Below are 26,861 nucleotides of genomic sequence, written 5' to 3' on the forward strand. Positions count from 1 at the left end.
CACACACATCCCTTAAATGCTCCTATGTTAGAGAGAGTTTATATTCAAATATATTTAGCTTCAATAACTGACATGTGACTAAACATCCAGCAAAATGTGCTTTATTGATTTCATCCATACGATGCAATACTTCTACAGAACATAACCGTGATCATTAATCCATATAAACGTGCAGCACCAATCAATGTAAACAATTATTATATATCTAATGATTACTGTAAGCTGAAATATCTGTTTAATTCATTTAAATGGATTTACAGTGAAATATTGTAAAGAAATAATGTTTTATTCGCTGGGGGTCCTCTGGTCCTAGACCTGGACAGACCAGGGGGTGAAGGTACCAGGTTCTGGAGGAGGACACTGGAAGAAGAAGAGCGGTCGGTATGTTAACTGGAGTTACTGGTTCCAGTATATTAAATCAAGGACCCCCAAACTGAGAGGGACCCCCTACTACATAGTATAACATGGTGTTTTATATTACACTGGCCCAGTAACATTGTACATCCAATACTAAGCTATTCTAATAATACACAGGTTCATATCTTCATGTTTTTATTTTAAACATGTGCTGTTCATAAACACACCAATAACAACACTGCATGATAATCATGCATACAAGCTTTTCAAACTGAACTTTTATTTATATTTATTTATTTATATTTACTGAAAGATAACATCTTCTGCCTCCATTGATCCACTCGTTCCATGAAATCGTTCCTACCAGTCTGGTGAACTTGTCGCTGCAGGCGATGCGGATCCTCTCGCAGGAGGCGGGGCTGTCCAGCCTGAACGGGCCGCCGAGGCCCGACTCCCCCCGGGCGGCGGTGACGGCGTCTTTGATGGCGTAGAAATTGGCAGAGGCCAGAAAGAGAGGAGGCTCACCGACGGCCTGCAGAGGAGCACACGAGTTAAAACGGGGTCTTCAGCGGTTCTGTGTGTTCAAAGGGGTTCTGGAGGCGTGACCTTTGAGGCGAAGATGGCCTTGTCGTTCGGTGCGTCCCGGAGCAGCGAGACGGTGAGATGGGTGGGGATGTCGCCGAAAGCCGGGATCTTATAAGAACCGGGACCCCGAGTGAGGAGGACCCCCAGGGGCGAATAACGCAGCTCCTCCGTGGTGAAGAGACCCAGACCCTGCATGAAGGCCCCCTCCACCTGAGGAGACACACGGGACCTCAAGGGGGCGCTATAGGAGAGCTCCAGGAGAGCTACAGGAGAGCTACAGGAGAGCTCCAGGAGAGCTACAGGAGAGCTACAGGAGAGCTCCAGGAGAGCTCCAGGAGAGCTACAGGAGAGCTCCAGGAGAGCTACAGGAGAGCTACAGGAGAGCTACAGGAGAGCTACAGGAGAGCTCCAGGAGAGCTACAGGAGAGCTACAGGAGAGCTACAGGAGAGCTACAGGAGAGCTACAGGAGAGCTCTAGGAGCTACGACTCATTCACTCACCTGACCGATGTCAAGAGCCGGGTTGAGGCTGTGACCCACGTCCATCACGATGGTGCTGCTCAGGTTCTACAACACATGTAAACACATGTAATACACGTGTGTAATAAACACATGTAATACATGTGTGTAATAAACACATGTAATACACGTGTGTAATAAACACATGTAATACATGTGTGTAATAAACACATGTAATAAACACATGTAATACACGTGTGTAATAAACACATGTAATAAACACATGCACTATACATGTAATAAACATGTAATAAAGATATGCAATAAACACATGTACTATACATGTAATAAACACATAATAACACATGTAATAAGCACATGTACTATACATGTAATAACACATGTAATAAACACCTGTACTATACATGTAATAAACACATGTACTCTACATGTAATAACACATGTAATAACACGTATCTTGTTGAACGGTACTGAGATGCTCCGTACAGGATGGGATCGTCAGCAAAAACTGAAATGCCGTAGAGTTATGAGGGGCCTGGTATTGACCCTTGTGGGACACCATCATCCATTTAGAGCCGACAGCCTCTAACGGGCCAGGCGGTTCCAGACTTTGTGTTTTGTGCAGCGCACCTTGTGGGACCCGGTCAGACAGTCCACCTCCACCTCTGAACAGGCCACGCCGGAGCTGAAGTAGTTGAACACTCGACCCGAGTTTGTCTCAAAGTCGTAACCGAGATCTGGAGTCCTGGTAAGAAACGAGGAACCGTGAAACTCCATCTTGGATTTGATGGATCAACAGGTCGCTGGAATGGAGACTTACTTGTAGAAGCCGTTGGCACTGAGGTTGACCCGGTCGAAATACGCCGCTCTCACCTGGACCAGAGAAACAACTTAATCCTGACTCACTGGAATGAAGGCAAACAGAATATCCTCAGCACACCGCTCACCCAGTCTTCCCATGATCCTTTGGGGTTCTCGGTCTTGTAGGGCTCCAGGCGCTTCACAAGGACCACACAGGCGCTCTGCACGGCGGCCCCGTTGAGGTCCGAGGAGGCGGAGGCGGCGGTGGGGCTGCTGTTGGGCACCGTGTTGGTGCTTGTCTCTGAGATGTGGATCTTGGAACAGGGGATACCCAGAACCCGGCTGGCGACCTGGACCCACAAGCACAGCTGTGTTAGGAGAGGCCGGAGGCCCGCAGGGCTCCATGGCTTTCCAAAGCCAGCGGAGAGGTCCGGGTAGTTCAGGTACCTGGACCATCTTGGTGTGGAGTCCTTGTCCCATCTCCGTCCCTCCGTGGGTCAACAGAACCGAGCCGTCGGTGTAGACGTGAACCAGAGCGCCGGCCTGAAGCACACGCGTGACGTCAGTAACCACACATGTTCACCGCTCACTCACTTTCACAGGTAGGTGGTCACACCTGGTTGAGGAAGGCGGCCGTGAAGCTGATGCCAAACTTGGTGGGGACGATGGCGAGGCCCCGCTTCGTCCAACGGTTCTGCCTGGCAGGAAACATCAAGCACAGGTAGAGCTCATGTCAACCAGCGGGGTTCAGCTCACCTGTAGTAGAGGTGTGTACTCACTGAACACAGCTCACCTGTAGTAGAGGTGTCTACTCACTGAACACAGCTCACCTGTAGTAGAGGTGTGTACTCACTGAACACAGCTCACCTGTAGTAGAGGTGTGTACTCACTGAACACAGCTCACCTGTAGTAGAGGTGTCTACTCACTGAACACAGCTCACCTGTAGTAGAGGTGTGTACTCACTGAACACAGCTCACCTGTAGTAGAGGTGTGTACTCACTGAACACAGCTCACCTGTTGTAGAGGTCGACGGCGGCTCGGCGCTGCTGGTATCCGGACCGGGCCAGACACTCGTCCCAGCAGCGGTCCAGGGTGAGCTGATCCAGGATCTGGTTGTAGGGCGTCGACTCACCTTCCACGTACAGGTTCAACCGGCGCACCTGCAGGGATAGGGAGTCCCCGATTGGACGCAGCTCACCCGCCAGAATTAACTTGTTCAACACCCGCATGGCCACGCACCTCCTCGGCCGGCCGGTCCAGACTCTGAGCCACGTCGGTGATCCAGCTCTCGGCGACCATCATGCCCTGCGGCCCGCCGAAGCCCCTGAAGGCCGTGTTGGAGGGCAGGTTGGTGCGGCACATGAAGCCGCGGCCGCGCACGTTGGCAACGCTGTACGAGTTCTCCATGTGGAACAGGGCGCGCTCCATGACCTGCAGGGGGAACGGGACAGTGTCAGAGTCAGAGCCGGCAGAGAGAGTCAGAGCAGGCAGAGAGAGTCAGAGAGAGTCAGTGAGAGTCAGAGAGTCAGTGAGAGTCAGAGAGAGTCAGAGAGAGTCAGAGCCAGCAGAGACAGTCAGAGAGAGTCAGAGAGAGTCAGTGAGAGTCAGAGAGAGTCAAAGCCGGCAGAGAGAGTCAGTGAGAGTCAGTGAGAGTCAAAGAGAGTCAGAGAGAGTCAGAGAGAGTCAGAGAGAGTCAGTGAGAGTCAGAGAGAGTCAGAGCCGGCAGAGAGCGGCACGTTGTGGTCATGAGGATGCTCACCGACAGAGAGAGGTCCATGGAGTTGCCCGCGTTGCTGTAATACGACACGTCCAGGGCAACTACCTTCCCACTGCCGAGGTACCCTACCTGCAGGGAGAGAGTCACAGGTGAAGCTACAACAACCGGAGCTGAGGGCAACCTCTCTAGCTGAGGGCAACTTCTCTAGCTGGGGGCAACTTCTCTAGCAAGGGGCAACTTCTCTAGCCAGGGGGAAACTTCTCTAGCTGGGGGCAACTTCTTTAGCAAGGGGCAACTTCTCTAGCTGGGGGAAACTTCTCCGGCTGGGGGAAACTTCTCTAGCTGGGGGAAACTTCTCCGGCTGGGAGAAACTTCTCTAGCTGGGGGCAACCTCTCTAGCTGGGGGCAACTCCTATAGCTGGGTCAACCTCTGGCTGGGGGCAACTCCTCTAACTGGGGGCATCTTCTCCGGCTGGGGGCAACTCCTCTATCTGGGGGCAACTTCTCACCTTGTATTTTCCATAGAAGGGGTGTCTTCCCCCCATCACCAGCATGTCCTCGTCCCGGTCCAGCATGCACCTCACAGGCCTCTTCAGCCTGACAGAAGACAGCAGAACAGACTTAGAACTTGTATTTAAGACAAAAAGAAAGTAACTACAGATCATACTTGTTGGCTGCCACGGCGACCACGGTGGACAACACGGTGGTTCGAGTCTCCTTCCCCCCGAAGGCTCCGCCCATCCTCTTCACCCGGACCACCACCCTGTTAGCAGGGACACCCAGCGCCTTGGCCACCAGGGCCTGCCAGACAAGGAGCAGGGCCCGCATATTATACATGTATGTTATGTACCTGTGTGTAGGAGTATTGTTACCTGTGTTTTATAGTATTGTTACCTGTGTTCTATAGTATTGTTACCTGTGTTTAGAGTATTGTTACCTGTGTTTAGAGTATTGTTACCTGTGTTCTATTGTATTGTTACCTGTGTTTAGAGTATTGTTACCTGTGTTTAGAGTATTGTTACATGTGTTTTGAAGTATTATTACCTGTGTTCTATAGTATTGTTACCTGTGTTTAGAGTATTGTTACCTGTGTTTAGGAGTATTGTTACCTGTGTTTAGAGTATTGTTACCTGTGTTTTGGAGTATTGTTACCTGTGTTTAGGTGTATTATTGCCTGTGTTCTATAGTATTGTTACCTGTGTTTAGAGTATTGTTACCTGTGTTTAGAGTATTGTTACCTGTGTTTAGAGTATTGTTACCTGTGTTTAGAAGTATTGTTACCTGTGTTCTATAGTATTGTTACCTGTGTTTAGGAGAAATGGTTACCTGTGTTCTATAGTATTGTTACATGTGTTTAGGAGTATTGTTACCTGTGTTCTATAGTATTGTTACCTGTGTTTAGGAGAAATGGTTACCTGTGTTCTATAGTATTGTTACATGTGTTTAGGAGTATTGTTACCTGTGTTCTATAGTATTGTTACCTGTGTTTAGGAGAAATGGTTACCTGTGTTCTATAGTATTGTTACCTGTGTTTAGAAGTATTGTTACCTGTGTTCTATAGTATTGTTACCTGTGGTTAGAGTATTGGTACCTGTGTTTAGAGTATTGTTACCTGTGTTTAGAGTATTGCTACCTGTGTTTAGAGTATTGTTACCTGTGTTTAGAGTATTGTTACATGTATTTAGGAGTATTGTTACCTGTGTTCTATAGTATTGTTACCTGTGTTTAGAGTATTGTTACCTGTGTTTAGGAGCATTGTTAGCTGTGTTTAGAGTATTGTTACCTGTGTTTAGAGTATTGTTATCTGTGTTTAGAGTATTGTTATCTGTGTTCTATAGTATTGTTACATGTGTTTAGGAGTATTGTTACCCGTGTTCTATAGTATTGTTACCTGTGTTTAGAGTATTGATACCTGTGTTTAGAGTATTGTTACCTGTGTTTAGGAGTATTGTTACCTGTGTTCTATAGTATTGTTACCTGTGTTTAGAGTATTGTTGCCTGTGTTTAGAGTATTGTTATCTTTGTTCTATAGTATTGTTACATGTGTTTAGGAGTATTGTTACCCGTGTTCTATAGTATTGTTATCTGTGTTTAGAGTATTGTTACCTGTGTTTAGAGTATTGTTTTCTGTGTTCTATAGTATTGTTATCTGTGTTCTATAGTATTGTTACCCGTGTTCTATAGTATTGTTATCTGTGTTTAGAGTATTGTTACCTGTGTGTAGGAGTATTGTTACCTGTGTTTAGAGTATTGTTACCTGTGTTTAGAGTATTGTTGCCTGTGTTTAGAGTATTGTTATCTTTGTTCTATAGTATTGTTACATGTGTTTAGGAGCATTGTTACCCGTGTTCTATAGTATTGTTATCTGTGTTTAGAGTATTGTTACCTGTGTTTAGAGTATTGTTATCTGTGTTCTATAGTATTGTTATCTGTGTTCTATAGTATTGTTACATGTGTTTAGGAGTATTGTTACCCGTGATCTATAGTATTGTTACCTGTGTTTAGAGTATTGTTACCTGTGTTTAGGAGTATTGTTACCTGTGTTTAGAGTATTGTTGCCTGTGTTTAGAGTATTGTTATCTTTGTTCTATAGTATTGTTACATGTGTTTAGGAGCATTGTTACCCGTGTTCTATAGTATTGTTATCTGTGTTTAGAGTATTGTTACCTGTGTTTAGAGTATTGTTATCTGTGTTCTATAGTATTGTTATCTGTGTTCTATAGTATTGTTACCCGTGTTCTATAGTATTGTTATCTGTGTTTACAGTATTGTTACCTGTGTTTAGGAGTATTGTTACCTGTGTTTAGAGTATTGTTATCTGTGTTTAGAGTATTGTTATCTGTGTTTAGAGTATTGTTATCTGTGTTTAGAGTATTGTTTTCTGTGTTCTATAGTATTGTTACATGTGTTTAGGAGTATTGTTACCCGTGTTTTATAGTATTGTTACCTGTGTTTAGAGTATTGTTACCTGTGTTTAGGAGTATTGTTACCTGTGTTCTATAGTATTGTTACCTGTGTTTAGGAGAAATGGTTACCTGTGTTCTATAGTATTGTTACCTGTGTTTAGAAGTATTGTTACCTGTGTTCTATAGTATTGTTACCTGTGGTTAGAGTATTGGTACCTGTGTTTAGAGTATTGTTACCTGTGTTTAGAGTATTGTTACCTGTGTTTAGAGTATTGCTACCTGTGTTTAGAGTATTGTTACCTGTGTTCTAAAGTATTGTTACCTGTGTTTAGAGTATTGTTACATGTATTTAGGAGCATTGTTAGCTGTGTTTAGAGTATTGTTAAATGTGTTTAGAGTATTGTTATCTGTGTTTAGAGTATTGCTACCTGTGTTTAGAGTATTGTTACCTGTGTTCTAAAGTATTGTTACCTGTGTTTAGAGTATTGTTACCTGTGTTTAGGAGCATTGTTAGCTGTGTTTAGAGTATTGTTAAATGTGTTTAGAGTATTGTTATCTGTGTTTAGAGTATTGTTATCTGTGTTCTATAGTATTGTTACATGTGTTTAGGAGTATTGTTACCCGTGTTCTATAGTATTGTTACCTGTGTTTAGAGTATTGTTACCTGTGTTTAGAGTATTGTTACCTGTGTTTAGGAGTATTGTTACCTGTGTTCTATAGTATTGTTACCTGTGTTTAGAGTATTGTTGCCTGTGTTGAGAGTATTGTTATCTTTGTTCTATAGTATTGTTACATGTGTTTAGGAGTATTGTTACCCGTGTTCTATAGTATTGTTATCTGTGTTTAGAGCATTGTTACCTGTGTTTAGAGTATTGTTACATGTATTTAGGAGTATTGTTACCTGTGTTCTATAGTATTGTTACCTGTGTTTAGAGTATTGTTACCTGTGTTTAGGAGCATTGTTAGCTGTGTTTAGAGTATTGTTACCTGTGTTTAGAGTATTGTTATCTGTGTTCTATAGTATTGTTACCTGTGTTTAGAGTATTGTTACCTGTGTTTAGGAGTATTGTTACCTGTGTTTAGAGTATTGTTACCTGTGTTTAGAGTATTGTTACCTGTGTTTAGGAGTATTGTTACCTGTGTTCTATAGTATTGTTACCTGTGTTTAGAAGTACTGTTACCTGTGTTCTATAGTATTGTTACCTGTGTTTAGGAGAAATGGTTACCTGTGTTCAATAGTATTGTTACATGTGTTTAGGAGTATTGTTACCTGTGTTCTATAGTATTGTTACCTGTGTTTAGAAGTATTGTTACCTGTGTTCTATAGTATTAATACCTGTGTTTAGAAGTATTGTTACCTGTCTTCTATAGTATTGTTACCTGTGTTTAGAAGTATTGTTACCTGTGTTCTATAGTATTGTTACCTGTGTTTAGAAGTGCTGTTACCTGTGTTCTATAGTATTGTTACCTGTGTTTAGGAGAAATGGTTACCTGTGTTCTATAGTATTGTTACATGTGTTTAGAGTATTGTTAACTGTGTTTAGGAGTATTGCTACCTGTGTTCTATAATATTGTTACCTGTGTTTAGAGTATTGTTATCTGTGTTCTATAGCATTGTTATCTGTGTTCTATAGTATTGTTATCTGTGTTCTATAGTATTGTTATCCGTGTTCTATAGTATTGTTACCTGTGTTTAGAGTATTGTTATCTGTGTTTAGAGTATTGTTATCTGTGTTCTATAGTATTGTTACATGTGTTTAGGAGTATTGTTACCTGTGTTTAGGAGTATTGTTACCTGTGTTCTATAGTATTGTTACCTGTGTTTAGAGTATTGTTACCTGTGTTTAGGAGTATTGTTACCTGTGTTCTATAGTATTGTTACCTGTGTTTAGAGTATTGTTGCCTGTGTTTAGAGTATTGTTACCTGTGTTTAGAGTATTGTTGCCTGTGTTTAGAGTATTGCTACATGTGTTTAGGAGTATTGTTACCCGTGTTCTATATTATTGTTATCTGTGTTTAGAGTATTGTTAGCTGTGTTTAGACTATTGTTACCTGTGTTTAGAGTATTGTTACCTGTGTTTAGAGTATTGTTATCTGTGTTCTATAGTATTGTTACATGTGTTTAGGAGTATTGTTACCCGTGTTCTATAGTATTGTTACCTGTGTTTAGAGTATTGTTACCTGTGTTTAGGAGTATTGTTACCTGTGTTCTATAGTATTGTTACCTGTGTTTAGAGTATTGTTGCCTGTGTTTAGAGTATTGCTACATGTGTTTAGGAGTATTGTTACCCGTGTTCTATAGTATTGTTATCTGTGTTTAGAGTATTGTTACCTGTGTTTAGAGTATTGTTATCTGTGTTTTATAATATTGTTATCTGTGTTCTATAGTATTGATACCCGTGTTCTATAGTCTTGTTATCTGTGTTTAGAGTATTGTTACCTGTGTTTAGGAGTATTGTTACCTGTGTTTAGAGTATTGTTACCTGTGTTTAGAGTATTGTTATCTGTGTTTAGAGTATTGTTTTCTGTGTTCTATAGTATTGTTACATGTGTTTAGGAGTATTGTTACCTGTGTTTAGAGTATTGTTACCTGTGTTTAGAGTATTGTTATCTGTGTTTAGAGTATTGTTATCTGTGTTTAGAGTATTGTTTTCTGTGTTCTATAGTATTGTTACATGTGTTTAGGAGTATTGTTACATGTGTTTAGAGTATTGTTACCTGTGTTTAGAGTATTGTTATCTGTGTTTAGAGTATTGTTTTCTGTGTTCTATAGTATTGTTACATGTGTTTAGGAGTATTGTTACATGTGTTTAGAGTATTGTTACCTGTGTTTAGAGTATTGTTACCTGTGTTTAGAGTATTGTTATCTGTGTTTAGAGTATTGTTTTCTGTGTTCTATAGTATTGTTACATGTGTTTAGGAGTATTGTTACCTGTGTTTAGAGTATTGTTACCTGTGTTTAGAGTATTGTTACCTGTGTTTAGAGTATTGTTATCTGTGTTTAGAGTATTGTTTTCTGTGTTCTATAGTATTGTTACATGTGTTTAGGAGTATTGTTACATGTGTTTAGAGTATTGTTACCTGTGTTTAGAGTATTGTTACCTGTGTTTAGAGTATTGTTATCTGTGTTTAGAGTATTGTTTTCTGTGTTCTATAGTATTGTTACATGTGTTTAGGAGTATTGTTACCTGTGTTTAGAGTATTGTTACCTGTGTTTAGGAGTATTGTTACCCGTGTTCTATAGTATTGTTACCTGTGTTTAGAGTATTGTTACCTGTGTTTAGGAGTATTGTTACCTGTGTTTAGAGTATTGTTACCTGTGTTTAGAGTATTGTTACCTGTGTTTAGAGTATTGTTACCTGTGTTTAGTAGTATTGTTACCTGTGTTTAGAGTATTGTTACCTGTGTTTAGAAGTATTGTTACCTGTGTTCTATAGTATTGTTACCTGTGTTTAGGAGAAATGGTTACCTGTGTTCAATAGTATTGTTACATGTGTTTAGGAGTATTGTTACCTGTGTTCTATAGTATTGTTACCTGTGTTTAGAAGTATTGTTACCTGTGTTCTATAGTATTGATACCTGTGTTTAGAAGTATTGTTACCTGTGTTCTATAGTATTGTTACCTGTGTTTAGGAGAAATGGTTACCTGTGTTCTATAGTATTGCTACATGTGTTTAGGAGTATTGTAACCGTGTTCTATAGTATTGTTACCTGTGTTTAGAGTATTGTTACCTGTGTTTAGGAGTATTGTTACCTGTGTTCTATAGTATTGTTACCTGTGTTTAGAGTATGGTTACCTGTGTTTAGGAGCATTGTTAGCTGTGTTTAGAGTATTGTTACCTGTGTTTAGAGTATTGTTATCTGTGTTCTATAGTATTGTTATCTGTGTTTAGGAGCATTGTTAGCTGTGTTTAGAGTATTGTTACCTGTGTTTAGAGTATTGTCATCTGTGTTTAGAGTATTGTTTTCTGTGTTCTATAGTATTGTTACATGTGTTTAGGAGTATTGTTACCCGTGTTCTATTGTATTGTTACCTGTGTTTAGAGTATTGTTATCTGTGTTTAGGAGCATTGTTAGCTGTGTTAAGAGTATTGTTACCTGTGTTTAGAGTATTGTTATCTGTGTTTAGAGTATTGTTATCTGTGTTCTATAGTATTGTTACATGTGTTTAGGAGTATTGTTACCCGTGTTCTATAGTATTGTTACCTGTGTTTAGAGTATTGTTAACTGTGTTTAGGAGTATTGCTACCTGTGTTCTATAATATTGTTACCTGTGTTTAGAGTATTGTTGCCTGTGTTTAGAGTATTGTTATCTGTGTTCTATAGTATTGTTACATGTGTTTAGGAGTATTGTTACCCGTGTTCTATAGTATTGTTATATGTGTTTAGAGTATTGTTACCTGTGTTTAGAGTATTGTTATGTGTGTTCTATAGTATTGTTATCTGTGTTCTATAGTATTGTTATCTGTGTTCTATAGTATTGTTACCTGTGTTTAGAGTATTGTTATCTGTGTTTAGAGTATTGTTATCTGTGTTCTATAGTATTGTTACATGTGTTTAGGAGTATTGTTACCCGTGTTCTATAGTATTGTTACCTGTGTTTAGGAGCATTGTTAGCTGTGTTTAGAGTATTGTAACCTGTGTTTAGAGTATTGTTATCTGTGTTCTATAGTATTGTTACCTGTGTTCTATCGTATTGTTACATGTGTTTAGGAGTATTGTTACATGTGTTTAGGAGCATTGTTACCTGTGTTTAGAGTATTGTTACATGTGTTTAGGAGTATTGTTACCCGTGTTCTTATGAATAGCAGCCCACGGTCTAAAGCTACCTCGCCCGGACAAGGGAAACCGGGGCACCCTCCCGGAGCCAGACCCAGGAGGGGAGCTCGTCGGTGAGCGTCTGGTGGCCGGGCTTTCGCCCATGGGGCCCGGTCGGGCTCAGCCCGAAGAAACAACATGGAGCAGCAGTCACCCCGTGGACCCACCACCCGCGGGGAGAATTATCGGGGTCGGGTGCTATGCAGACCGGGCGGCGGGCCAGGCAGGAGACCTGGGTGAGCCAATCGCCGGCAGCATAGACTAGCTCTAGGGACGTGGAACGTCACCTCGCTAGCGGGGAAAGAGCCGGAGCTGGTGGAGGAGGTGGAGCGGTACCAGCTAGATATAGTTGGGCTCACCTCCACGCACAGCATGGGCTCTGGAACCAAGCTCCTGGAGAAGGGTTGGACTTTGTCCTTTTCTGGAGTTGCCCAGGGTGAGAGGCGCCGGGCGGGAGTGGGGATACTCACGAGCCCCCGGCTGAGCGCCGCTATGTTGGAGTTTTCCCCGGAGAACGAGAGGGTTGCCTCCCTGCGCCTACGGGTTGCAGGGAGTAAAGCTCTGACTGTTGTTTGTGCTTATGCACCGAACAGCAGTTCGGAGTATCCGGCCTTCTTGGAGTCGGTGGGAGGGGTCCTGGAAAGGGCGCCGCCTGCCGACTCCATAGTTCTCCTGGGAGACTTCAACGCTCACGTGGGCAATGACAGAGAAACCTGGCGGGGCGTGATTGGGAGGAACGGCTTGCCCGATCTGAACCCAAACGGTGTTTTGTTGTTGGACTTCTGTGCTAGCCACAGTTTGTCCAAAACGAACACCATGTTCGAGCATAAGGTGGCTCATAAGTGTACCTGGTACCAGAACACCTTAGGCCGGAGATCAATGATCGACTTTGTAGTCGTATCATCTGATCTGCGGCCGTATGTCTTGGACACTCGGGTGAAGAGAGGAGCAGAGCTGTCAACTGATCACCACCTGGTGGTGAGTTGGATCAGATGGCGGGGGAGTCGGCTAGAAAGACCTGGCAAGCCCAAACGTGTAGTGAGGGTGAACTGGGAACGTCTGGCGGAGGATCCTGTCCGGGAGGTCTTCAACTCCCACCTCCGGAAGAACTTCTCACAAATCCCGAGGGAGGCTGGGGACATGGAACCCGAGTGGACCATGTTCAAAGCCTCTATTGTGGACGCGGCTGCTCGGAGCTGTGGCCGGAAGGTCATCGGTGCCTGTCGTGGCGGCAACCCGAGAACCCGGTGGTGGACACCGGGTGTGAGGGAAGCCGTCAAACTGAAGAAGGAGGCCTTTCGGGCCTGGCTGGCCCAGGGGTCTCCTGAAGCAGCTGACGGGTACCGGCAGGCCAGAAGGGCTGCAGCTGCGATGGTCGCGGATGCTAAAACTCGGGCATGGGAGGAGTTCGGGGAGGCCATGGAGAAGGACTTTCGGTTGGCCTTAAGGAAGTTCTGGCAAACCATCCGACGGCTCAGGAAGGGAAAGCAGGGCCTACCCCAGGCTGTTCTCAGCAGGGGGGGGGGGGAACTGCTGACCCGGATTGGGGACATCGTCGGGTGGTGGAAAGAGCACTTTGAGGAACTCCTAAACCCGGCCAACATGTCCCCCGGAGAGGGGGCAGCGCCGGAAGTCTTTGGGGTGGTTTCTCCCATATCCCTGGCAGAGGTCGCTAAGGTAGTCAAAAAGCTCCTTGGTGGCAAGGCGCCAGGGGTGGATGAGATCCGCCCTGAGATGCTGAAAGCGCTGGACATTGTTGGGCTGTCTTGGTTGACACGCCTTTTCAGTGTCGCATGGGGGTCGGGAACAGTGCCCATGGACTGGCAGACCGGGGTGGTGGTTCCCATCGTCAAGAAGGGGGACCGGAGAGTGTGCTCAAACTATCGTGACTTCACACTGCTCAGCCTCCCGGGAAAAGCTTATGCCAGGGTGCTGGAAAGGAGGCTCCGACCGCTTGTCGAACCTCAGATTCAAGACGAGCAGTGCGGATTCCGTCCCGGTCGTGGAACAGTGGACCAGCTCTTTACCCTCAGAGACTACTGGAGGGGTCCTGGGAGTTTGCCCAACCAGTCTACATGTGCTTTGTGGACTTGGAGAAGGCTTTCGACCGGGTCCCTCGGGGGTTTTTGTGGGGGGTGCTGCGGGAGTATGGGGTGCCGGACCCGTTGGCACGGGCTATCCGGTCTTTGTACGCCTGCAGTAGGAGCTGTGTTCGTATCCTCGGTAATAAGTCAGACACATTCCCGGTGGGTGTTGGCCTCCGCCAGGGCTGCCCTTTATCACCGGTCCTGTTCGTGACCTTCATGGACAGGATATCTAGGCGCAGCCAGGGGGCGGAGAGGATCCGGTTCGGGAGTCTCGGGATCGCCTCTCTGCTGTTCGCGGATGATGTGGTCCTGTTTGCCTCCTCGGACCGTGACCTCCAGCATTCACTGGGGCGTTTTGCAGCCGAGTGTGAAGCGGCAGGGATGAGAGTTATTACCTCCAAATCTGAGGCCATGGTGCTCTGCCGGAAACCGGTGGATTGCTCCCTCCAGGTGGGGACAAACTGCCTACCCCAAGCGAAGGAGTTCAAGTATCTCGGGGTCTTGTTCACGAGTGAGGGTAAGGTGGAGCGGGAGATCGACAGACGGATCAGTGCGGCTGCAGCAATAAAACAGGCGCTGTACCGGTCCGTCCTGGTGAAGAGGAGCTGAACCGGAAGGCGAAGCTCTCCATTTACTGGTCGGTCTATGTTCCAACCCTCACCTATGGTCACGAACTCTGGGTCGTGACCGAAAGAACGAGATCTCGAATACAAGCGGCCGAAATGAGCTTCCTCCGCAGGGTGGCCGGGCTCACCCTTAGAGATAAGATAAGGAGCTCGGACATCAGGGGGGAGCTTGGAGTCGAGTCGCTGCTCCTTCGTGTCAAAAGGAGTCAGCTGAGGTGGTTCGGGCATCTAGTCAGGATGCCTCCTGGACGCCTCCCATTAGAGGTTTTCCAGGCACGTCCAACTGGTAGGAGACCCCGGGGAAGACCGAGGACACGCTGGAGGGATTATATCTCCCGGCTGGCCTTGGAACACCTCGGGATCCCCCAGAATGAGCTGGAAAGTGTTGCGGGTGAGAGGGAGGCCTGGGTCGGCCTGCTGAACATGCTGCCACCTCGACCCGACCCCGGATAAGCGGCTGATAATGGATGGATGGATGGATGTTCTATAGTATTGTTACCTGTGTTTAGGAGTATTGTTACCCGTGTTCTATAGTATTGTTACCTGCGTTTAGAGTATTGTTACCCGTGTTTAGAGTATTGTTACCTGTGTTTAGAGTATTGTTATCTGTGTTTAGAGTATTGTTATCTGTGTTTAGGAGTATTGTTATCTGTGTTTAGAGTATTGTTATCTGTGTTTAGGAGTATTGTTATCTGTGTTTAGAGTATTGTTATCTGTGTTTAGGAGTATTGTTACCTGTGTTCTATAGTATTGTTACATGTGTTTAGGAGTATTGTTACCCGTGTTCTACAGTATTGTTATCTGTGTTTAGGAGCATTGTTAGCTGTGTTTAGAGTATTGTTATCTGTGTTCTATAGTATTGTTACCTGTGTTTAGGAGTATTGTTACCTGTGTTATATAGTATTGTTACCTGTGTTTAGGAGTATTGTTACCTGTGTTCTATAGTATTGTTAACTGTGTTTAGGAGTATTGTTACCTGTGTTATATAGTATTGTTACCTGTGTTTAGGAGTATTGTTACCTGTGTTATATAGTATTGTTACCTGTGTTTAGGAGTATTGTTACCTGTGTTTAGGAGTATTGTTACCTGTGTTTAGAGTATTGTTACCTGTGTTTAGGAGTATTGTTACCTGTGTTTAGAGTATTGTTACCTGTGTTTAGGAGTATTGTTCCCTGTGTTCTATAGTATTGTTACCTGTGTTTAGGAGTATTGTTATCTGTGTTATATAGTATTGTTACCTGTGTTTAGGAGTATTGTTACCTGTGTTTAAGAGTATTGTTACCTGTGTTTAGGAGTATTGTTACCTGTGTTTAGGAGTATTGTTACCTGTGTTCTATAGTATTGTTACATGTGTTTAGGAGTATTGTTACCCGTGTTCTATAGTATTGTTTTTCTGTGTTTAGGAGTATTGTTACCTGTGTTTAGAGTATTGTTACCTGTGTTTAGGAGTATTGTTACCTGTGTTCTATAGTATTGTTAACTGTGTTCTATATTAGTGTTACCTGTGTTTAGAGTATTGTTACCTGTGTTTAGAGTATTGTTACCTGTGTTTAGGAGTATTGTTACCTGTGTTTAGAGTATTGTTTCCTGTGTTTAGGAGTATTGTTACCTGTGTTCTATAGTATTGTTACCTGTGTTCTATATTTGTGTTACCTTTGTTTAGAGTATTGCTACCTGTGTTTAGAGTATTGTTACTTGTGTTCTATAGTATTGTTACCTGTGTTTAGGAGTATTGTTACATGTGTTTAGAGTATTGTTACCTGTATTTAGAGTATTGCTACCTGTGTTTAGAGTATTGTTACCTGTGTTTAGGAGTATTGTTACCTGTGTTGGGAGTATTGTTACTTGTGTTTTATAGTATTGTTACCTGTGTTTAGAGTATTGTTACCTGTGTTCAATAGTATTGTTACCTGTGTTTAGGAGTATTGTTACCTGTGTTTAGAGTATTGTTACCTGTGTTTAGGAGTATTGTTACCTGTGTTCTATAGTATTGTTGCCTGTGTTTAGAGTATTGTTACCTGTGTTTAGAGTATTGTTACATGTGTTTAGGAGTATTGTTACCTGTGTTCTATAGTATTGTTATCTGTGTTTAGGAGCATTGTTAGCTGTGTTTAGAGTATTGTTACCTGTGTTCTATAGTATTGTTATCTGTGTTTAGGAGCATTGTTAGCTGTGTTTAGAGTATTGTTACCTGTCTTTAGGAGTAGTGTTACCTGTGTTTTGGTGGTAGACTGAGTAGAAACAAAGAGCTCCATCTCTCCGTCTTCTCCTCGAGGAACAGCCAGCGTGACGTTGGTCTCCAGGTAGAAATGTTCCTGACCTCCAATGTGCATCTCACCTGTCAGATAATCAATCAGTAATCAATCAGTAATCAATGCCTGATCAGCTGGAATCAGCAGGAAGTCCCAGTCTCACCCTCCAGGATGTGGTCAGCCTGTTTAAACCCCGCCTCCAGGTCGCCCTTCTGGATGGTTCTGATTGGCTGGTAGAAGGACTGGGCAGCAATGGCCTCCTGTCAATCAAACCCACAACACGTTCACTTCCAGGTGAGCTTGTTTTAAGATCCTCTGGGTGTGAGCGTCCCAGGTAAATACAGAGCTATCTTGTGTACGTAATAAAACGTCCAGGTGTGTCCGGCCTCACCTGGATGGTGACGACCGGCGGCAGCTCTTCGTACTGGATCTGGACGGCTTTGGCGGCTCTCTGAGCGTGAATCTGTGTGTCGGCCACCACGGCGCCGATGATGTGCCCGACACACGTCACCTGCAGCAAGGAGGACAGGTGTCAACCTGAGGGAGGCTCCCGATTGGCCGGAGAAACAGAAACACACCTGGCGGTCGGCGAGGACGGTCTCGTCGTACTGGACCGGTCCGGTGGCGTTGCTGCCGGGGACGTCGGCGGCAAACACGCAGCAGACCACGCCGAGCATGGCCTCCGCCACTGAGGCATCTATGGAGCTGAACAAACACACACACACACACACACACCTGGTCAGACCAGACAGGTGTGTGTTTGTGTGTGCGTGTGCATGTGCGTGTGTGTGTGTGTCTTACAGGATGTGGGCATGTGCTTTGCTGCTGGTGATGAGTGACAGGTAAAGCTCGTTCTCGTACAGCGGTACGTCGTCGCAGTAAACCGCCTCGCCCGTCGCCTGCTTCAAGGCCGACAGGTGCATCATGGGACGGCCGATCGCGTCGCCTTGGCCCCGCCCCTCTGGCACCGCCTGCAGGAGACAGGTGACGTCACACACCTGGAAACTAAAACGGCTTCTCATCCTACAAAGAGCGTCTGCTGGTACCTGGTACACCTGCAGGCTGGACGGGGTCTCTGTGTGGAACAGGTCTGCAGCGCTCAGGCAGTCGGGCCGGACCGCGTCCACCGTCACACCCTGAGGGTCAACACAGGAAATGAGTTCAACACAGGAAGTGATGTCACAGGAAGTGATGTCACAGGAAGGGATGTCACAGGAAGTGATGTCACAGGAACTTAGTACAACACAGGACGTGAGTTCAACACAGGAAGTGAGATCAACACAGGAAGTGAGAACACAGGAAGTGAGATAACTGGAAGTGAGTTCAACACAGGAAGTGAGATCAACACAAGAAGTGAGTTCAACACAGGAAGTGAGATCAACACAGGAAGTGAGATCAACACAGGAAGTGAGATCACAGGAAGTGAGATCAACACAGGAAGTGAGTTCAACACAGGAAGTGATGTCAGTCGAGGTCAGAGTGGTTTAAAGGAGCCATGGGTGTAAAGTAGAGACCTGCGCTCTGAGCTTCTGCAGCACCGTCAGGTAGAACTTGTAGAAGAGGCTGAGAGTCAACGTTCTCCGGTACGTCACCATGCCGCCTGGCGCAGAGGGGTCGAGGGTCATCTCCTCAGCCAATGAGGAGCAAGCGTCCTGCAGGAGCTCCTCCCCCCAGCACCTGACGAGCCCGAGAGTTAAAGACACACACACACGTATACACATATATATATATCCACGTCTGTCACCTCCCCAGCAGCTTTCTGGCCGTGGCGGTGGCCAGCGTGGTGACGGCCGCCACGCCGCCGTAGCTCAGCCTCAGCTCCTCCACGACGGCGGTGCCGGGCCCGAAGGTGACGCTCATGGCGGCCGTGACGATGCTGATGTCGTCCTCGCGGCGAGGCGACTGCTTGAAGACGGAGACGAACTGCGTCCGCCGGCTGAACGGGACCTCGATGGAGACCAGGACCTCCTGCGGGCGCAGACCCGTCTTCCTGTAGCCCGGGAAGAAGGCGGCGTCCATCGGGACCACGCGGCTGCCGTCTGAGGTCAAAGGTCACGGTCACGGACACACACATACAGGTATATTTAGGTCTCGTGGTTTTTTACTTCTCGTGTTTACAGAACGAGTTAAAGGTCACATGAACAAGTAAACACACCATGACCATTTACGTGTGTGTGTGTGTTTGTATATGTGTGTGTGTGTTTGTATATGTGTGTGTTTGTATATGTGTGTGTGTGCGTGCGTGCATGCGTGCATGTTTGTGTGTGTGTGTGTGTGTGTGACCTTTATCCATCAGTGTGAGTTTGCAGCCCGTTGCCATGAACACAGGGTTGAGGTCTGAGATCGGACTCGCTGTCATGATGTTTCCTCCAACGGCCTGAAAACAATGAATCATATATATATATATATATATATATATATACATATATATATACGTATATATATATATATATATATATATATATATATATATATATATATATATATTAATATATTATATATATATTAATTATATATATAATAATAATATCTTCTGGGAAAGCCTCCACTCTCCCACGGTCCATGAACTACCCTCCTCATAACAGACTCACCGCCACGTTGCGGATCTGCAGTCCGGCGAACCAGCGCAGCTGCTCCAGAACGGCGAGGAAGACTTCAGTTCGATGAGGAGGAAGAGTCTCCACTTCCTGCCTCAGCAGCGCCGCCATGTGGCTGAGCGTGCACGCTGCACCGAACACCACGCCTGAAAACACACACACACACTAAGAGCATGAATCCAGCACTATGCAGCTTGAGGTCTAGATCAGGTCCAGCTTGATGTCTAGTCAGGTCCAGCTTGAGGTCTAGATCAGGTCCAGCTTGATGTCTAGTCAGGTCCAGCTTGAGGTCTAGATCAGGTCCAGCTTGAGGTCTAGATCAGGTCCAGCTTGATGTCTAGTCAGGTCCAGCTTGAGGTCTAGTCAGGTCCAGCTTGAGGTCTAGATCAGGTCCAGCTTGATGTCTAGTCAGGTCCAGCTTGAGGTCTAGATCAGGTCCAGCTTGATGTCTAGTCAGGTCCAGCTTGAGGTCTAGATCAGGTCCAGCTTGGGGTCTAGATCAGGCCCAGCTTGGGGTCTAGATCAGGTCCAGCTTGGGGTCTAGATCAGGTCCAGCTTGATGTCTAGTCAGGTCCAGCTTGAGGTCTAGATCAGGTCCAGCTTGGGGTCTAGATCAGGCCCAGCTTGGGGTCTAGATCAGGTCCAGCTTGGGGTCTAGATCAGGCCCAGCTTGGGGTCTAGATCAGGCCCAGCTTGGGGTCTAGATCAGGCCCAGGTCTCAGTCCTCACCGTCCTCAGTGTGTCTCACTTCGATCAGTTCAGGGATGAAGGCCGGAGCCAAGATGACCGGATACACCATGTTCTTAAACTTCACCTCGATGCCTAAACACACAATAAGTGAGTGAGTGAATGAGTGAATGAACGAGTGAATGAGTGAAAGAATGAACAAATGAGCGAATGAACGAATGAACAAATGAATGAATGAATAAGTGAGGCAGACTGACCCACTTCCGTGTTGCCCACCACCACTCGGGCGTCAGGATGTATCCATTTCAGACGCAGGAACTCGTCCAGACTGTCGGGCTGCAGCCACGTCGTCCTGTCGCCGCGGAAACACAGCAAGGCTGACCTTTGACCTTTGGTCAGAGACTAGATGGGAGGAAGAAGAGACAAGTAACTTCCTGTCGCCTCCAGATCACCTGCATGTTCCCCTCAACACGAGGCACTCAACCGCTACGCTGACAATGTCCCGCTTTACACAGAAGACGAGTCTTTGAGGATTTAAATTAAAGTCTGTTTTGTGTTGTTTACCATGAGTTCAGGAGGGAAGATGACTTCCTGTGTGGGGTCGAAGGGCGCGAAGTCTGCTGCGTTGAATAAAGACGTAGATTCCTGAACCAAAAACACACAGATTACAGTCAGAAACATGAAACTGCTGATCTGAAAACTGTTTATTAAATCGTTACGACTTCCATCGACGACCTCCTCTGAGCTTTCCACAGCTCCGCTCCCATTGGCCATACAGCAGCCGTTGTCCCGCCCCCTGCCACCACAGCACCCCCCATCCTAAAAGGAAAAACACGGCAGGGAACCTTGTTTCAGTCATCGAGATGCAGGATTAGAGAGACCTGGTTCCACAGCTAGATCTCACCACAGTGAAGGTCTTGTATCCCTCCAGTATGGGTCTGTACCCGGTGCAGCGACACAGATTTCCTGAAAAAATACACTTTTCTTAGTTTTGTAATTGTAGTTTTAGTCTTTAAGCGTTTGTTGTTTGATGCACTTCACCTTGGAAAGCCTCCTCCACGTCGGCCATTTTGGGCGTTGGGTTGTTCCTCAGCAGAGCGTACATGGACATGACGATCCCCGGAGTACAGAACCCACACTGAGAACCGTGAGCTCTCGCTATTCGCTCCTGAACACCAAGACACATTCATAATAATGTCATAAAATGCCTGGTAGTCTTAATATATGTATTTATTAAGCATATATATATCGATATATGTTGTTATCGTCTCTACAAGGACACCTGGTAGTCGCTATCTTCTCTACAAGGACACCTGGTAGTTGTTATTGTCTCTACAAGGACACCTGGTAGTTGTTATTGTCTCTACAAGGACACCTGGTAGTTGTTATTGTCTCTACAAGGACACCTGGTAGTTGTTATTGTCTCTACAAGGACACCTGGTAGTCGTTATCGTCTCTACAAGGACACCTGGTAGTTGTTATTGTCTCTACAAGGACACCTGGTAGTTGTTATTGTCTCTACAAGGACACCTGGTAGTTGTTATTGTCTCTACAAGGACACCTGGTAGTTGTTATCGTCTCTACAAGGACACCTGGTAGTTGTTATTGTCTCTACAAGGACACCTGGTAGTTGTTATTGTCTCTACAAGGACACCTGGTAGTTGTTATTGTCTCTACAAGGACACCTGGCAGTCGTTATTGTCTCTACAAGGACATCCAGTAGTCTGCTATCATCTTAACTTCAATGGGAGTCAAAGGAGAAAAACAAAGGTTCATGTGGCTGTGTTTCACCTGTACAGGATGTAGTTTCCTCGCGACACTGCCGATGCCCTCCACGGTCGTGACGGCGACCATATGGAGGGAGCAGAGCGGGGCGAGACAGGCGTTGACGGCATAGTGACTGGAGACAGTTAAGGATCTGCTCACATTTAGTTCATTCATCAGCTGTGAAATCAGTTTGTCTGAACGAAAGGCTGAACGTGTCATATGGAAGCACATGACCGCTGACGGGACGCTTCATCAGACGCGCACACACACACACACACACACACACACACGCACACACGCACACACACACACACACACACACACACACACGCACACACACACACACACACACACACACACGCACACACACTCACACACACACACACACACACACACACACACACACACACACACACACACACACACACACACACACACCAGCTTTAAGGATACAGCAGCTGTTGAGTGTGTGTCTGATATCTTGACAGCATGACTGTACAGGCTCCACATCCGCCTTCAGCACAACCCAGTTTGGTTCCTGTCAAACCCACTAAACACAGAGGCAGTCGTGAATTATTAACCAGTGATCATGAGACCTGTCATGCTTTCAGAGACCCTCGGACCTCCAGACCTTTCAAACAACAACAGCTCTTCTGTAAATGAATACATGATGGTACAACTCATCCTCATTTATCGCATGGTTGAACCAGGGGAGTTCAATATCGCCTCTACTTGGACACCTGGAAGTGTTTGACTAGGGACCCGATGCTCAACTGGTCCTTGAAGGGTTTTAAGAAGACTCAACTAGTCCTGAAGGAGTTCCGAGTTTCCTCAACATGTCACCTGAGGCATCTTTGGTACCTCCTCAAGGACACAAGGGAAGTCGTCAACGAGGTTCTGAGGGTCCTTACCTGAAAAGGTCAATGTAAACCTTGTAGGGAACCGCAAGTTCTTCAAGAAGGTACCAGAGCGGCTTCAGGGGTGGCAGTAGTCCTTTGATGGGGTCCTTGAGGAGCTACTCTGGGGAGGTTCCAGAGGTCATTGAGGAGACTCAAATAGTCCTTGAGGAGGACACTGAGGTCAAAGGATTCTTGCCTAACTGGTTCCAGGGGTCCTTGAAGAAGCTCCAAGTCACGTGTTTAGATCTCTAGAACGTCCGTCAGACTCCTCTGACTTCCTCAGGGACTCTCAGGGCCATAGGAAGCCCAGAGGCCACTGAGGAGACTTGGGGGTCCTTGAGGACCTTCCTAGGGGCCAGGTCCAGGTCTCCTGAAGCATCAGTTCTGTCTCTTTCACACTTTGTCTTCCGACCAGCTGATTGTGATCTCAGAGACGGTCACTGACCTCAATTTTTATGGTCACACCAATACTCCACATCACCAAACTCCACATCACAAAACACTAAAACTTTCATTTTAACTTTTTAATTTCTTTAGAACAAATGTGTCATTGATCGCGTGACTGAAGATCCATCCTGAAGAAAATAGAAAACAAGAACTGAAAGTTTTGTGAAGTTGTGAAACAGGAAACCCGATGGATCTGAAGCAACCAGGAGGGGGACACACAACATGCACATGAAGCTGTGCACGTGAAGCTGTGCACGTGAAGCTGTGCACGTGAAGCGTATTCATCAGTAAATCTGTTGCAACATCACGTTCATGGTCCCCGACTTCAGGACCAGGTTCTTGAGAGTCTACATTGACCGGTCCACCAACACCACAGACTGTCAATAATTAGTGGTTTGATGTAGAGACCTGTCAATCACCTTTAGCCCCGCCCTAAAGCGTCCCCTGCTTTATGGTCTGTTTGACTCTAAATGACCATAATGTACTAAATGAACATCATGCTGTATTGAAGAAGACTTGAAACTAGAGATTGAGACATAAACTCATGTTTACAATGTTTACTGAGGGAATACATCAAGAGAAGTAGAGTCATTTATATAGACTTCTATACAACCAGAGGAGTCGCCCCCTGGTAGTCAGGAGAGAGAATGCAGCTTTAAGACATGAAGCATAGACTTCTATACAACCAGAGGAGTCGCCCCCTGGTGGTCAGGAGAAAGAATGCAGCTTTAATACATGAAGCATAGACTTCTATACAACCAGAGGAGTCGCCCCCTGGTGGTCAGGAGAAAGAATGCAGCTTTAAGACATGAAGCATAGACTTCTATACAACCAGAGGAGTCGCCCCCTGGTGGTCAGGAGAGAGAATGCAACTTTAACACATGAATCATAGACTTCTACACAACCAGAGGAGTCGCCCCCTGGTGGTCAAGAGAGAGAATGCAGCTTCAACACATGAAGCATATACTTCTATACAACCAGAGGAGTCACCCCCTGGTGGTCAGGAGAGAGAATGCAGCTTTAAGACATGAAGCATAGACTTCTATACAACCAGAGGAGTCGCCCCCAGGTGGTCAGGAGAGAGAATGCAGCTTTAAGACATGAAGCATAGACTTCTATACAACCAGAGGAGTCGCCCCCTGGTGGTCAGGAGAAAGAATGCAGCTTTAAGACATGAAGCATGGACTTCTATACAACCAGAGGAGTCGCCCCCTGGTGGTCAGGAGAGAGAATGCAACTTTAACACATGAATCATAGACTTCTACACAACCAGAGGAGTCGCCCCCTGGTGGTCAAGAGAGAGAATGCAGCTTCAACACATGAAGCATATACTTCTATACAACCAGAGGAGTCACCCCCTAGTGGTCAGGAGAGAGAATGCAGCTTTAAGACATGAAGCATAGACTTCTATACAACCAGAGGAGTCGCCCCCTGGTAGTCAGGGGAGAGAATGCAGCTTTAAGACATGAAGCATAGACTTCTATACAACCAGAGGAGTCACCCCCTGGTGGTCAGGAGAAAGAATGCAGCTTTAAGACATGAAGCATAGACTTCTATACAATCAGAGGAGTCGCCCCCTGGTAGTCAGGAGAGAGAATGCAGCTTTAAGACATGAAGCATAGACTTCTATACAACCAGAGGAGTCGCCCCCTGGTGGTCAGGAGAAAGAATGCAGCTTTAAGACATGAAGCATAGACTTCTATACAACCAGAGGAGTCGCCCCCTGGTGGTCAGGAGAGAGAATGCAGCTTTAACACATGAATCATAGACTTCTACACAACCAGAGGAGGCACCCCTGGTGGTCGAGAGAGAATGCAGCTTTAACACATGAAGCATAGACTTCACTACTTTGTGTGTGTGTCTATGTGTGTGTGTGTGCGCGCGTGTGTGTGTATGTGTGTGTGTGTGTGTGTGTGTGTGTGTGTTCCTACGTTTCCTCCTCAGATATGTCAGCAGGGTTGTCTCAGGATCTGCGTTTCTCTCAACAATCTGCAGCACAAAAATAATCCAAGTTAATCCTGTTAAATCTGGAATAAATACGAAATCACTTTAAAAAAGAAAAAAATATACATAAAAATAATCGATTTGTTGATTGACAGATAACTAAGCAAAATTATATTTCATTTATGTAATTTTGTATACTAAATAAATAAATAAAGTTCTACCTTTTCACTGTAACCATTCACCTGGTGCAATATACAACTATACATACTTGTTTTATTCAGTCTGCATATTGAATATTCTTCTTTACTGTTTTTATTGTTTTCCTGTTTATTTATGTTACTTGTATCTTGTATTCCCTGAGCACTAATAATAATCCTGTAACGCCCCCACTGCGGGATATTACAGGAATATTTTATCTTTCTCAAATTAAAGGTGGTTATTAAAGTTATTAGAAATAGCAATAAACAGAAACATAACACAACTCAAATTGAACTGATGTTTTCAGATGTATTTCTTTGAGGCCAATAAATCAAAAGTAAATAAAACAGTCTTTCATGTTTACATCATTTAGACTTTATTTTTGAATATGAATTGAACTTGTTGAATAACCCAGCTGGTGTTTTTATTCTCATAAAATCTGAAAATCTTTTATGAATAATCCTTCATAACTCCGTTTGTTCAGCGTGTCTCTACTTTCACGAGTTATTAAAGTTCCTGTTTGTTTTCTCACTGTATCCGTTACCTTCTTCCCGTTGACCCAGAAGAGGAGCTCGTCAGACCCGCAGCGGGTCTCGGTGTCGGCCATGGTCCCGGTGCTGTGCGTGCTGGTGCCGGGTCTCTGTCACCGGGTCTCTGTCACCGGATCTCTGTGGTCCGGACTGCGCTGAGCCGCGCCGCTGGGTGGACCTCCAGAGAGGTGTGGCCTTCAGGGACCCGCGGGCACCCCGAAACTCTGAATCCCGACGGCACGGCCGAATCCGACGGTGCGTTCAGGTGCTCCGAAATCAACCGACAGTTTCCCTTCAACGCCGATCATCAATGGCCAGAATCAGGATGATTGATTGTCTTCAGAATGATCAAAGTGTGGAAGGGAAAGCTCTGGGTGGAATGGTTTTAATGGGTTGGACTGGGAGACGTGACCTTTGACCCCAGACAGATAACCGGGACCAGTTAATTATTCACAGCGGCCACGGTCAGGAGGCGTTCACGTGCTCCAGAGGACGCCGTAAAACACACATGTCTCAATGTGTACAAATATAAATAACACACATGTATAATATAATAACATAAGTATATCAATATAAATAACTTAAATACATACAAATATAAGTATATACACATAAGTATTTAAAAATATAAGTATTTACAAATATAAGTATTTACAAATATGAAACAGAATGAGTCGTCAATCAAGAGGAAGTAAAAATAAAAGTCTTCACTTTGTTTTACTTCCTGATTCAACAGAAACGTTATCTCAGATTTACAGGTAACAGACAGACAGGTAACAGATAGGTAACAGACAGACAGGTAACATACAGACAGACAGGGAACAGACAGACAGGTAACATACAGACATGTAACAGACAGACAGGTAACATACAGACAGACAACAGACAGGTAAACAGACACACAAAGAGTTTGACAAACAAGTTTTATCTTTTTATTATTTAAAAACAATCCAATAAAACGTGCGTTTACAAGAACAAGAGACTGTAACACACACACACACACACACACACACACACACACACACACACACACACACACACACACACCATAATAAATAAATAAATAAAGTGTGTTTATAACACAACACTGAGCGTTAAACGGAGTTGTGTGATTGGCCGATGCTTCACATGACAAACAGTCTGTAATAATAAATCAGATTTAT

The 26,861-nt window shown here is 45.0% G+C and overlaps 1 protein-coding gene across 1 annotated transcript; it reads right to left on the reverse strand.

Moving 5' to 3' along the window:
* Positions 1-101: 101 nt before the first annotated feature.
* xdh (xanthine dehydrogenase) lies at positions 102-25,775 on the reverse strand (the record flags this gene model as incomplete). The annotated part of the gene is made up of 34 exons (XM_079236763.1): positions 102-360; positions 722-889; positions 964-1,152; positions 1,443-1,508; positions 2,052-2,166; positions 2,242-2,294; positions 2,369-2,572; positions 2,670-2,765; positions 2,839-2,920; positions 3,238-3,383; positions 3,463-3,654; positions 3,983-4,069; positions 4,450-4,537; positions 4,608-4,741; positions 16,591-16,715; positions 16,793-16,889; positions 17,021-17,140; positions 17,208-17,334; positions 17,431-17,600; positions 17,676-17,765; positions 18,144-18,306; positions 18,374-18,668; positions 18,913-19,006; positions 19,221-19,372; positions 19,956-20,048; positions 20,171-20,315; positions 20,478-20,558; positions 20,667-20,732; positions 20,818-20,879; positions 20,955-21,081; positions 21,705-21,813; positions 22,134-22,230; positions 24,958-25,015; positions 25,713-25,775. 34 exons carry the CDS (start codon positions 25,773-25,775, stop codon positions 310-312), a joined length of 4,005 nt encoding a protein of 1,334 aa, XP_079092889.1. The 3' UTR covers positions 102-309.
* Positions 25,776-26,861: the final 1,086 nt, after the last annotated feature.

Source organism: Taurulus bubalis (genome assembly GCF_910589615.1).
Source record: "Taurulus bubalis genome assembly, chromosome: 21".
NCBI classification, from domain to species: domain Eukaryota; kingdom Metazoa; phylum Chordata; class Actinopteri; order Perciformes; family Cottidae; genus Taurulus; species Taurulus bubalis.